General features: G+C 41.7%; 1 protein-coding gene across 1 annotated transcript in view; it reads left to right on the top strand.

Moving 5' to 3' along the window:
* Positions 1–14607, top strand: part of SYNJ2 (synaptojanin 2) — a 1190168-nt gene that overhangs the window by 874433 nt on the left and 301128 nt on the right. The window contains exon 17 of the mRNA XM_069607872.1: positions 1808–1964. Within this exon, the coding sequence (XP_069463973.1) occupies positions 1808–1964 (157 nt within the window). The remainder of the gene's footprint in view (positions 1–1807; positions 1965–14607) is intronic.

Genomic DNA, 14607 nt, shown 5'->3' on the forward strand with positions numbered 1-14607 from the left:
TGGTCACTGTGTACATCCCTCTGTCAGGTTCACTATTTGTCCTCACAATGTTCATCGGGCATCATGCTCTGCCCGTTAATGTTAAAGATTCTTTGAACTCTTCTTAATTTGCCACTATGCGACTTTAATTCAACACAGTTTGGTTTCTTTATCGGTTCACTCCTCGACTCACTGGCTGTGATGAACCACTTGGCTTTTCAGTATATTTATTTATTTGATTTTTTTAATTTATAAAGGGCACTAGCAGCCCAGAGTCATCGAGGCGCTGTTACAGGAAATGTGGCTTAGTTACAAGGTACATACATTGCTACTGATTACAATCAGTGTAGCAAAGTTAAGATGCATAGGTACTTTACAGTGTTGTAGTTACATGAAGCATTTACAGTTACAATCAGCACATTGAGAACAGTGGGTATCTGGAGTGAAGTTTGGTACCACGGTAGCAGGTATCTCCCTCTGTCCTGCTTATCAACGTAGGCATACTCGTATACTGTTGACATCTGCTGCAACACACTCGTGCCATTTTTCACGGCCTTACAATGCCTTTCAGGAAGTCTTCCCGGGTCTGGGTTAGAAAGGGCAAGGTCGCTTCTCTCCTTGTCGCCCCCTCAGTTCTCGCCGTCTTTCTCCTCCTCTTGAACTGCCATACGTGAATAGCTCTGTCGTCATGCGGTCTGCCTTGCTAGTCTTGTGCTTGTGTGCTTCACCTTTTCTCCCTGTGGGGAAGGGAAAGGGCCGTCAGGTGTGTATGATTCTGGTCAGTTGCCTGACTCTGCCTGACCCTTGTGACATGTCAGGTAAATGGCTCTGGTGTTAGCCCGTTGTCTTTCGTACTGTGTGAAAGTGTTTGTGTCGGAAAAGGGAGAGGTGGCAGAGTTTCTGAGTATCGTATATTGCAGAATGGGGAAAAGGTGTTACAAGAAGGGGGATACCGCGTCTCACCAGTCGGTGTCACACTTCCACTCCTCGAGGACCCCCCATCCAGGTGATCCTCCTGAACTGGTCCGCCCCCAGGAACTGGATCCGATAGCCATGGCTGTGTCCTGGCCACCTGATGACAGATTCCCAGGAACTAGTCAGGGAGGCACCTTCAAGTTTCTCCCACTAAGCAACCCCTCAGGCCTCCCATAGCTACACTTATGGTTTGCAGTGGTAACTAAACATCTCCAGCCTTCCATCTCTTACAATTTAGCATTCCCTTGTGAAGGATCTTTATCCTGTCCTGCATATCCAACATACCTGCGATTGGCATAAGAAGACCTTCTTTCCCTTTGGTCTTCTCCAAGGATAAAGTGTCCATGGTGGCATCATTTACAGTAAACATGCTTCGGGGACAAGATCATTTGGCAATAGGCAACTGATTTAAGAGACTCTACGTAAGAAGAAAGGGGTAAAATAGAGAATGTTGACTGCTGTTGGTCTACACTGTCCGTAGCCATTCTGTGATTCTAGATGAAAAATATACTTTCTCTGTCATTTATATGGTGCACATGAGACAGGACATGTTATGTAAGGGGAAGGAACATTACCAAAGTCACCTGGTTGACAGCTGAACCTCATGTGGACATCCCTCTTTACAGAGTTGTTTTAATCAACCCGCCTATGGGCTGGCCCCTGGCATTTGTAGTTCATATTACTCTGTCTTGGTCATGCAGTATGGCATAAAATATATGTTTTGGAGCCATGTTATATTATTCATTAGCGTCTCGGATTGAAGGTTATATATTCTTGAGACAAGTGGATTTACCCACATAGTTCACTGCAACTGCAAGGAAGTGATGACTAAAGCTAGAATTTGTTTTCACAGATCTTTAAAGACTTTTATGAAGGAACTATTCACTTTGGACCAACATACAAGTACGACGTTGGCTCGGATGCTTATGATACAAGTGAAAAATGCAGAACTCCAGCATGGACAGACCGAGTGCTCTGGTGGAGGAAAAAGTTGCCCTTTGAAAAAACTGGTATGATTTATTTAAAATGTATTTATTTATGGCCATATCCCAGTACAACCATTGGAAGATGTACATGGAAGACCTTTGAACTATGCACCTAGTCGATCTGGTATCCCTACATGAGATTAGTTGTCTGCTCGATATAAAGAGGTGTATTAGAACGTATTTGTATTGGAATATGAAGATGTAATGCATTGCATCTATGTCATGCGCCTACTCATAAATTGACAGGTTGCGGAAGGGCTCTGTAATGAAACCCCATGGAAACACAAATGTTGAGTTGGAATAGTGTTAAAAAAAATGGTAACATTTTCATTTACTTTATTCTATTGTCTATTTTGTGCCCCAGTTTTTAAATACACTAAAAAAGGTTGCTTTGGTTAGCCTGACACTGGAAGCGTCTGTTACTGCCTCTGTTGCAACTGAATTGGGTCTTAAGCAAGGGTGTATAATTTTATTTTAACTTGTATGTCAGCGATATGGAGACTTTATGGCAGTCGTCTAACACTAATCTGGCTAGATTGGGTCAATTAAAAATCCACTGGTTGGCCTTCGCTGATGATTTTATATTCTTTGATAAAACAGCAATTGGTCTCCTTCACAAACTTCAACTGTTTTCTAGTTATGCACGCAGGAACAATTTGGAAGCTAATGGGGATAAAACAAAGATTGTCATCTTTTCTAAGGCTCTTAAACCTAAGACTATGGGCTTCATTACGAGTCTGAAAAATTACCAGTCCGGTGGCCCGGGATGTCAGGCGCCGGTAAAATGTTGGTCCCCATTCCCAGAGATTGCCATATGACTCTATGGGAGTGGGGACTCGGAAGCGCCTACACTGTTGCAAATGGTGCCGGCGCTTCCGTGAAGAGTCTGCCTTCCATAGCCGCTATGCATGGCATTGTCATATCTGTCGGGTGCAGCGGCCCTGGCAGGCAAACTTATAGTTTGCCTGTCCGTAAACAAGGGTGCCAGTGAGCTTACTGGCACCCTTGTTTCCGGACAGGCAAACTTGTAATGAGGCCCTATGTGTTGGACTCTGGGGCCAGTAAAATTGAAAAGAGTTTATATTATGAGATATTTAGGTTACTGTTTATTGAATATTGATTATTTCACTATGTGGAAGTCAACATTAGATGAAAAGCTGATGAAAAGTTGAAACCATTGACCTCTCAAATGAAATGTCTGTTGTATAGACTCTGCAAATGTACCTTTATGCCTGTTCTCAGATTCTATGCCATGAAAATAGCTCCTGGAAAGTAACACTGGGCCTCTCGCTTGCTATCCCCAATTAAATGATTTGTCATGAACTGGGTCTCCAATCTTTACAAGCAAGATATGAGTGGCGGTTATTGATGAACTATGTGAAGTTCCTTCAACCACCTGACAAATCGTTGTATATTGATCTTGGTCTGATGTTTCAGAAGTCCTCTGACGCTTCAATTAATGTTTTCAAAAACAAAATGCAAGATGTTCTTCTAACCATAGGGTTAACTGAGGAGGAGTTGGTGAATAGACCAGAAGGAGTGAAGAAGACATTATTTAAATAAGATTGGGCTAATACTATTTATTTAAATGGTGCCTATTCCTCGTATACGGAATATAACAATTTTCCCCATAGACCGAATTCAATCCCGTTATACCTCACTCGCTTTCCATGTAACAAAGAGCATGCTTTGTATATGAGATTCCGATTCAATCAGTTTCCCACTCATGATCATACTAAATATTGGAAGCCGGATCATGCACTGAGCACTTGATCTATTTGCCGATCTTGCACAGTCACTGATGCTTGTGAAACCCTACGTCACTTGGTCTTGCTTTGTCCATATTTTAACCAGCTTAGATCTAGGCATTGTAAAAATGAAATTCAAAGTTTGAATTTGCTTTGGTCAAGATTGATGTGGGGAATTAATGTATTGTTGGTCCTTTCAATATGTACATTTTTGGAGGAACTTTGTAATGAATTGTAATGCATTGTGATGATCTGTTGTATTTAAGTTTTCTTTTACTTTTTCTTTTTTGATCTACTTCATGTAAATGCTCACTTCTGTAAGGTTTATCTTTATAAACTAGATCACAATAAAAACAAAAGTTGATTTTTAGGGGCATAGGCTGATGTGGTGAAAAGACCATGTGTGCCATAAGGTATTTCAGTAGACTCTTCTACCAAACCTGCCACCAACCCTAGCATCAGAGTGAATACCCTACTGTTTTGTTTAAAGGTGTGTGAATAATATCACATTTTAGTATAGTACTCGATGTCCAATTCCTCCTGCTTCTATGTATTGTAATGGGGCTTGTTACTCAATAAAATGGTGCTCAGTCTGTCAACTTCAGAAGAATGAAATGCGGAGTAAACACTGATGGGTTTGACTGCTGACTACAAATAGTTCTGTATCGAATGCTCTACTCGGCTATCTGAGCCTACAGTTAATATAGCTGCTAAATGCAGCACAGGCTGTGTTGGAAATGGATAAAGGAATTGAAAGCTCCTTGGTACATCGCCATTTAACAGTGTGATCACAAGAGACATTGCACCCCCCTTTCTATCAGTGAGATAATATCCAAATATTCGGTACACATTTTCTTTGAGGACTGGTACAATCCAGATACCAGTGCACAACCCTTCTGGACATCCAACTTGGAGACAATCTTTTCTCCAGGGTTGGATCCTCCAAGGGTTCCTATGCTTGGAATTCTCGCCAGCAAGTAATGTTGATGAAAGTGCCAGCGGAAAAGCTAAGGTAGAGCCTATATTGATCATCAAAATCCCTGTGATTTTCACGAGCAACGTGTGATGATTACAATATTTGCACTATAAAAACATCATGACACATTCTTTCATTCTTCATGATATGCCCCATCTACCCTGTACTTATTGTCTCTCACTTTGCACCTCTTACGCGAGGCATCTAACCGGCAAACCAGTCGGGTGCCTCGCATCCGCATATATGCTTACCCTATTACCATGGCAACCATCGTCATGAAACCGAGGCTATGCCCTTACTCGCATGGCGGCCATTTTAACCTAGTTTAAACGACAAGCATTTCTAATCTAACTGTTCATCCAAATGTTGGCAACCATTCAATTTCCTAACAAAGTAAACTTGGAGTACATTTTATCTCTTGCACAGTAATAAAGGCACCTGGCCTTTGTTCTATTGCATTATATTTCACTCAAATTCAAAAAATATACTATCAGGCTCCTAATATTTTGTGGCTATCCCTGGTTCTCCCTTGCAATATATCAAAATGTACTGCCCAGGTTTTCTCCCATTCAGATTCCTTATGTGGCTTGGCCGGCCCTCGGATTCACCAGCATCAACACCTCCCCTCCGACTGATCATGTCGGTGTTCAGGCATCCGAGCGTTTACAAGATCAGTCCATATAGGATAGCTCAGTAGACAACGTGCTCGCCTGGGAAGCAAGACAATACGGAGCACCACAGGTTCGATCCCTGGGTCCACGCTTAGAAACCTCTGGGTATTAAGCATGTTATAAATAACCAATCATATCATGTCATATTGTGATTGCCAGCTTGGCACGCCTCAGATAAGGATAGTCAAACGCTATCACCTTCATAGTAACTATTACGATGGTGAGCTACATTTCACGAATATTCAAAAAGGCTTCATAAGTGCATTTCATAAAGCAACTTATTTATCTGGTAAATTCTATGGGGCTCCCTTGATTAAGACTTTACAACCGGCCTACTTTAGTTAAGATCTAGCATGTCTATCCTCTTCTGGCCATCCTTTTCTTTCCCAAAGCTCTTCCTTCATCCATAGTTTTCACAATCCTGCATAATATTATAACAGTTGCAGTGATGATTAACACATCGATAGTTCTTAATGCCTCCCGGACTAGGGCTCTGGCCACAATCTGAAACTTCTTCTGAGAATTATATGATGCTCACAAGGATTGTGCTGTCATACCCAGTAAATTCCTCTGCATATCCTTTCCTCCAGAGCCTCTGGTCCGTTGATAATCTATTGCACAAGCTGGTGGTCGACAGAAAGCATGATGGATCCCACTCTGTATGCATACCCCAGTTCTCTATCCTCCTAATCTCCCTCTGTAGCAATCTCTTCTTTAGATCACCCATTCTTTTGGGCAGCACCACTTTCTCTAGAATCACAAATTTCACCTGTGCAATGGTATGTTTTGCCTCTAGGAAGTGGCTACCTACTGGGAACTTCAAATTCCTTGTTTGAATATTCGACTTGTGCTCCGCCCAATGGGGTTTGGCCTTACGTGTTGTCATCCCTACATAATAAAAGCCACATGGGCAGTTTAGGCAATAAACTCCGTTGGCGGAGTCACAAGTGTTCCAGTGCATCAAGAGGATTTATTTGCCTGTATAGGGGTATTTAATACAAATACCTTTCAGAATATTACTGCAGTGTTTGCAGTTATGGCACAGCTGTGTCCCTGTACTTTTTGACCTTATTGTGATGTTCCTTAAATTCAGCTGCACCAACATGTTTCTCAGTGCCATGCTTTTCTTGTAGGCAAATATTGGAGGTTCCGGGAATAGTTTCTCTAGAGTCCCATCTAATTTCATAATCTCCCGATTCCGTTGAATTATCCCTTTGATTTTACGACTTGTGGTAACATAAACCAGTAATGGGTTTTCTTTAGTCGATTTGGAATTAAGTAAATCCTCTCTCAGAATTTGTTCCACTTTGTTCGATACAGATAAAGTGAGTTCTCAATCGTATTTCCTCTAGGCACATTTTTCTTTCAATTGCTTTGCCTGTGTTTTGTACTGTTCCGCTGATGTAACTTTTAATCAGTACCTCCTAAATTGACTGATCGTGTACGTTTAGGATGAAAGCTTGTGACAAGAAGTAAACTGTTCCCATCAGTGCTTTTTGTAAATATCTTTATATTAAGCGTGTTGTTCTCCGCATGAACCTCCACATCCAAACAGTGAACCTTACTAAAGCTGCGTTCTGAAGTAAACTTTATGCGGGGGTGCATGTTCATCACAGTGAAAAAGTTCTCTAGCCCGTCAACCGGGCCCTTCTAAATACCAAGTATGCTGTCTATATACCTGGTGTAGAGCACCAGGTTCCTTTGCCATCTTTCTGATTTCAAATTCCATCTCCAGATACAGCATGCATGTATTCGCGTAACTGGGGGCCATTGCTGCCCCCATGCTTGTGCTGGATCTCTGAACCAAATATTGATACTCAAACATGAAAAAGTAATTTGTCAGTACTACCTTCAACAAAGTCATAACCAAACACCTTATCCGCCTTGCGCGCATCATTGTAAAGCAGTATCCTCTCCATGGCTTCCAACCCTGCTGCGTGTCCAATATTCATGTATAGTGATGCAACATTCTTCAATTTCAATAAAAAATCACTGGTTTCCCGAAGATAGGTTGGGTTCTTTTGTATTAATGGCTGTATTACATTGTCAAGGTACTGGGCAAATGGTTCCATTACACTTACCATTGCTGCAATAATTGGTCTTCCTGGAGGATCTATTAGGCATTTATGAATCTTTGGTAGTGTAAATAATACTGCCATGATTGGATGGTCCACTGTCAGGAGTGTTTTCGTGTCATCAGTTATAACCCTTGTTTGTCGACCTCCTCAACCACTTCTTTTATCAAAGCTTTTCAGTGGGATCGTGTTGGGGTTCTCTGTATGTTTCTCTATCATCCAGTTGTCTGTTAATCTCCTTTAGGTAATCTTTTGTTAACCATCGGGACTAGCGCGCCACCTTTGTCTGCAGGTTTGAATATGATCTCTTGATTGTTTAGGAGACCCTTGAGTGCCTATTTCTCCCTGTTGGTAAACTTCATATGTTTGTTCTGTTTGAATTACATTTTTACTCAGATTCTCTAGGACCCGTTTCTCAAATGTTGTTTAGCTAGGGTTTTGTATCTGAGGGTAGAAAGAACTCTTCTGTTTAATCTCTTGAAATTCAGGTTGCTCTGGTTCATCTAGTTCTTCCATTATTTCAAAGTAAACTGAGTTTCAACTTACTCATTAACTTGAAGTCTATTTTTTCTTGCATCAAGGTGCTCGTATGTTGTGGAACAAAGGATAAACCTTACTGTAATACTCTCTTTTGAAATTTGGTGAGCTGAACAGTTGATATATTCATGATTAGCTCTTCTTTGTGTAAGTTTCCTCTAGGGAGTTTTTCTTCCCTCTTCTGGTGAGTTTCTTTCTAAAAAAGATAGCCTTCTGTTTGACGCAGAGGTAGATGTCATCCGCCCTTCTTCTGACTGTTCATCTGTCCCTCTCGGTGGTCCTCGTTGTCCGACTGTACCTATTTCATACCTCTTTTCAATTCCCCACTTGAGATGTGTGATGAAATGCTTTCCGAATCACTTCCCCTTTTTTTCTTAGTACCTGTCTGGGTTTGGTGATTGTCGGTAGTATTCTTACCAGCTGTAAACAATATCACGCTTCTAGCCCACCATGTCCCTTCTAAATTATCAGGTGTATTGGAATCCAATTCTTGTTTGTAATGATCCAAATGTTGGTTGATATCTTCTAGAATCTTTTTTATTTCATCTTTTGAGAAGGTTTGCTTCAAATAATTTGGAATTATATTGATACCATCTCGATGATTTAAGTGTGGCACTAATTCTTCAATGATCAGTAAGATCAGATCTAATGAACAATTGACGGGTTCTCTTTGCACAATGTTTATTCTAATGATACTCTTAAGCCTCGTGGCATTCTTTGTGCTCTAAGGTATTGGACCAGGGTAGATGCATGCAGTTCGTAATACATTTTCTCCGAATTAAACGGTCAAATTGTTTAATTAAATGAACTAAGTTGTGGGTTGGTTTGAGAGGTTAGTGTGCACCAGGTGTCGGGTAATTAAAGCAAAGGTAACCGTATAACCTTTGTTCAGTTTCGCATTGCGTGCGGGCAAAGAGTGCTCCCACTGCCTTCTTAGGTACACAAGAAGGTATGATGCCACCACAAAATTGGTGCAAATTGTGTGATGGCATCATATCATCAAGTTGTTTAATTAGTTCTTCTGGTTTGTCTTTAGAGAATAGAACTTCACTGGTTGACTTAATTAGACCTAAAGTTCTCACACTCTCCCTACTCTGGAGTTTGATCTGTCTGGAGTATGCTTCTCCTTTCACTCTTTCTGCTCCTCAGGAGGGGTGTTGAGTCTGGTCGGATATCGTCTCCCAGCCGAGCGGCTAATGTGACTTTTCAGCTGGGTTCCTGTTTGGCCTTCTGAGAGCCTTCTCCCTCATTCTTGCAGCTTCTCTGGACTTCTGTGGCCTGTGCAAGTCACTGCAGACACTGGCGTGTGTTTTTTGTTGCTCGCTCTCTCTAACTCACTGTCTCTCCATCTCTTTTGCTGCCTCCTTTGGCGTCTTTGGCAAAGTTCAGCTCTGTGGGCCTACTCCTCCTCCTCCTCCATGATTCGCTGTTCCAGGGATGCTCCTCTAGTAGGCTGGTTTGCTAATCTCTTTAGTCTTCACAGGATATTGGGGGTCAGAAGCCAAGTCAGCCATTAGTAAACGCTGTTCTTGTTAATTGCAAAATCCAACCCCTTCATACACTACAAAACTGTTAGTGACTAGGGGAGGGAATGATGACTTATACCCCTCTCTTAGGCTCTGTCTCCTAGGGGGGAGTTGTCTCCAGAGGGATCCTTCTTACCCTGTGTCTTAGAGGGTGTACAGTGTTGCAGGCTCATCTCCCTAGTCCCAAACAGGAAAGCTCCCTCTTGGGCAGAAGTGATGATCTCCCTGGATTTGTCACATAGTAATAAATGGCTATTAATGGTAGCAGCTTCAAAATGGAGCCAATGCCTGGCAAATGTCCATACATTAGCCAAAATGGTTAGCTTTGCTAATGCTTGACTTTAACAGGACTAAGTGTGGGACACGGCATACTGCTTACAAATTAAGTGGCTGAAGGTGCACTTGGTGAAGACATTTTTATTAGACTGTAATGCTGGAGTCCAGCATTACAGCTCCAATTACGCCATTAACTCTCAGAAGACGGCTTTGATATAACACTGGCAGGCAAAATGTTTGATGTTACTTTTTGATAAAGCTTGGTCAAAGAGATCTCAAGAGGGTGTGCTTTGGGCATGGAGAGGCAAGGAGTCGGGGTTGGGGGGTGCGGGGAGGTGTTGGTGGCCATAGGGATTATCATATCCATGGGAAGTCAATGGCTGGTTAAATAACCAAATATTACCTATAAGCTGTGTGCCCCTCATATACCATCTCCCTCCTATCTGTACTCCAATGCAATAGTTTCATCTTATAGGTGGCACTAATAGCTAAACAAATAAAAACAGGTGTGTAAACAAGCAAACCCATTCTAGGCTTAAATATGATGGTCCAATGGAACCCGAAATAGGTCTACAGTTGAGATACCTTGATACAGAGAGAGGGAGGGTGATGAGCACAAAAAGCCTTAACTCTTTGGATGAGGCAGTCCTCATCTGCCACCTGGTTGTAGAAGCACGTTTCCTAGCTGCACAGAAGGTCCACATTCCCATGCAACCTGCCACCAATTCTTTACTGTTTGGTACCACTCTCATGCACTGTCTCTGGGGGAAGAAATTCCTTAGTTGAAGGCGTTATGGGCCATGCCAAAGAGGTGCTGCAGGCACTGTTTAAAGCTTTGCTTCCAGCACTAGATCGAAGTGCATCAGGTGTGGTCATCCACAGGCAGTCTCTGTGCTAGTTTCTGCAGTTAAAGGAATGTTTCTCTCTGTGACAGACTGTGGGTTCATGTGTCTGCTTTCTTTGGAAAACGCACGTATTTTAAGGTCATGGAAATGAAGACAAACTCCTGGTTAAAGACTGGGTGCTCCAGGCTGAACTTGCTGTTAACCGAGAGTAATCCCAGCTAGAAAGATGCTTGAACCCATTTCCTTACAATGTCATTTGGAACAGGTGTAATTACCCTACAAGTGATTGGTTCTTTATTTGTTTTAATTTTTTTAAGATGCTTTGTTTCATCCCAGATCTCTCCTTTCTTTACAAGGGAGCCTTTCTTGAAACAATTAAAATCATTCAAGTCATTTAATAGAGATAGAGAGTGAATACGTTTCCCCTTCCCATCACTGACTATGTGGTGAGGTCCACGGCAACCACTCTTCCAAGTGTAATTCCTCTTCTTGTTCTTCTATTAGATTTTTTCCTCTTCACCTAGAAGTAAGGTCTCCATTATGAATTTTAGTATGGGACATAGTATTCTAAATTCCTCTTCCATACCAACTGATTCCCACCAGTCATCCAGCGAATTAGGGTTTAGCACATACGATGTTGCCCAGATGGTACGTCCGTTTGTTTGTTAATTCTGTGCAGCTCAGGAGTATATATTTTAATGTCTCCTGATCCCTTATTCTGCAGAACCTGCAGGTGGAGTCCTCAGTGTTGGCTTTGAATATTTTTACCGAGCTTCTGGACGGGAGGCAGTTAAATGGTATTTTCAGATAGATGTTTTGCATCCTTTTGCTGGGACGTTTGAAGAGATAATTTGGTGGGTCATTACACAATCTCTGGTTGCTTCAGCTCTCCAAGTTTAGCTTGTGGCGTCCCCTTGTGTGGATTGTCTGGATCCAATCCACCTCCCATAACATTCGCTTGGCCTTATCCGGGTTGGCAATTAGATCTCTCGAGTGTCCTGTGCTTCTCAGAATATCATTCCATCTTCTTTTCCATTCTTCCCGTAGGTATCCATATGGGGTATCGTAGCCCTTTAATATTGTGTAAGGGTCCGGCGTGTCTTTCATGATACATTTCCTGAATAATGCCAAGGTCTGCCATCCAACCATTCCATGAATTGAGATTAAAGTCAGTTTGTAACTTATTGATGTTGAAGATACTCTTTTGGGGAGGTTCAGAAGCTGTCTCCAGAAAGCGCCCTCCGATTGCCTCCATAGTGTACACGGTAGCGCTATTTGTGTTTCTGCACCATGTGTTAATATGGGGACCACTTTCATCTTGTAAAAGTCCAATGTCGGTTTTAAGGTGTAGTTTCGATATTTCTTTGTCCATCACTCTTGCTTGGGCTGCTAGGACTCTCACCCGAGCCCTTAACACATTTTGCCAGGGCTTATCTTTACTGCTCGAGCTTATCACAACTCCCAGGTATTCCATTGCTGTTACTTGTGGAAGAGGCACTTTATTAATTGATCAATTGTACAGGTTCTTCTGTCTTCCATTCTGATTGTTCAAGGTCAAGATGGTTGATTTACTCTTATCGATTTGGAGACCATTATTCACTACATACTCCTGGAGGCTGGTAATGAGTCTCTGTAGGCCAGTTGGTCTCTGGACAACAAGGAGCAAGTCATCTGCATATAAGGCCCAAGAGATTGGAGTCACATTTATTTTCAGTGGGAAAGCTCTGATTTTATTTATTTCCTCATGTAAATCCGCCAGAAAGTATTAATATAGAGTTGGAGCTAATGGATAGCCTTGCTTTAGGCCTCTGCATGTTCGAATTTCCCGTGTTAGCATGCCTTCCGAGCTCATTCTTATCTGGACTCTGGTTTCGGAGTATAGCGCTTTTATTGGGTGTAGAATGGTTTTCGGGCATTTTTGCCAGTTTTTTCCATAAGCGATCTCCTTCTACTGATCAAAGGCCTTTTTAAGATTGATGAAGGCAACATAGATTTTCGACCCAGTCTCAATAGCTTTTATTTTTAGTAAGTTTATTAGGAAAAGGTTAACATGAATTCCTGCACCTTTTTGTGAACCCTGATTGCCTTTAGTCATTTATTTGTGCTTCTTGTGCCCATTCCTGCAAGCATCTCAGTATAAAGGCAGCAAACATCTTTCCAGAATGTCCAATAATGCAATGGGTCTATAGTTGTTACGGTCTGTTTCTCTCCCTTTTTGTAGATCAGGATTGCAATAGCCTTCCTCCAGGTTTCTGGTATTTCATGTTTTTCAATAGTAGAGCTATGAAAGGGATCCATGCCTGGGCATCCACCTTGATGGCCCTGTATGTTAGACCATCCGGTCCCAGAGCCGATGCACCATTTACTTTCCTTATTAAGTTTTCTAGGCCTAGATTGTCAAATTCGATTGACCATTTACTGTTTGATTTCAGTGAATTTTCTGGCTCTGTTATTGGTGACACAAATAATTTCTGGTAAAAGCCAAACCAGACTTCCTCCATCACTGGAGTCGTTAGACTCTGCACTTGTGCTGGTCTTGTGTTGTTAATAAGTTGCCAGATACCCCCAATGTTTTTCGATGCCATTGCTGTCATCATTTCTGCATCAATCTGATTTTGGTAAAGTTTGTGAGAAATGGGTCAATTGTTATACCTTAGTTTTCTTTTTTCAGGACGGGTTCTAGTTTTTTACTGTTTGCTTCTTTTCTGATACTTCATTGTCTTGCGTGTGTTTATGAGATAACAAATGTTTGCTCTTACCTTGAATGCCATGAAAAGCGGGAGGTAATCTACGCCTCATTGGTTTTTTGGCAGTGATATACCTCGGTAGTAACTTGGCTGCTTCTTTTGTGGTAATCCGATTTCTGTTCCCTCCTTCTGTTACCACCACTTTTCTCAGGATTAATTGGCAGGCATCTGAATGTTTTCTGTAATATTATTCTCAGCAGGGCATGATCTCTTTTTGCTGTTTTCTTAATTTGAAAGTCTTTCACGAACTGACGGATGTCTTGGGATACGAAAATGTAATCCACCGCTGTCACTACCCTATCGTTCGTCCATGTAGGGTTTTTCTGGCGGTCTCTTTTTCTTTGTCCCTTTAGCATAGATAGATTCCTTAAGTCCATGGCATTTATCCATAAGACTGCTCTTTACTCTGCTCTCTTATTGATAGTGTGAGGGTTTTCTTACGGCTTCCCCCGGATCCCGCCTCTAAGCAAGCGATGTTCAAATCTCCACAAATTATTATTTGCTGTGGGTCTGAGCCTGTTATGTCATCATCCAATACGTCCGTGACACTATCAATAAAATCTTGGTCTATGATTGCTTCCGGATTCCAATATAGATTGAGAATTAACCATTTTTGCTTCTGTTTATTTAGTTGGTCTGGAAATAGCCAGAGCACTTCTTGCACAAAAGGGTTTATATTGCTGTTCTTTATCACGGTTATGCCAGTTCCCATTTGTATAAGGATTATTTGGCCTGGAGATTGTCTTCCCTTGCGTCCCTTGCATACTGGGTTGAAATACATACTGTATCCCTCCACCACTGGAAGGGTGGTGATCCAGGTCTGCTTTAAACATAACATTTGCATTTTCTCAATTCTGGGTCTGTATCATTGAATAAATGTGCAAATCCTCTTGTGTTCCATGAGATTAAGTTCATCTGCCCGTCTCAAGGTCGATAGCTATTTGTTGTTTCTTTCCAGTTTCCTTATTGTACTCCTTGTGTCACTTTCACTCTAAGCTCAGGGTTTGTTGTTAATCACTTCCATTCCACGTGTCTGGTACTTTAATGTGATCCTTAGTGGCTGAAATAATCTCCCATCCAATTTTGAGTCTTCTTTTCTTCCATCATCCTTGTGTAATCTTCATTTCCTGATTTTGTTTTGACCTGGTCTTTCCTTTTCCCCATGCTTTATTGGGTGGTTACTTTATTTTCAGATATTCGATCTGCACTTCTCTCCTCCAATAGTTCAAATCCCAGTGCGAGTAAGAGATCAGCAGTTTCCGTCAA

The sequence above is a fragment of the Ambystoma mexicanum genome, chromosome 4q, assembly GCF_040938575.1.
Source record: "Ambystoma mexicanum isolate Mex_15411 chromosome 4q, UKY_AmexF1_1, whole genome shotgun sequence".
Taxonomy (NCBI): Eukaryota; Metazoa; Chordata; class Amphibia; order Caudata; family Ambystomatidae; genus Ambystoma; species Ambystoma mexicanum.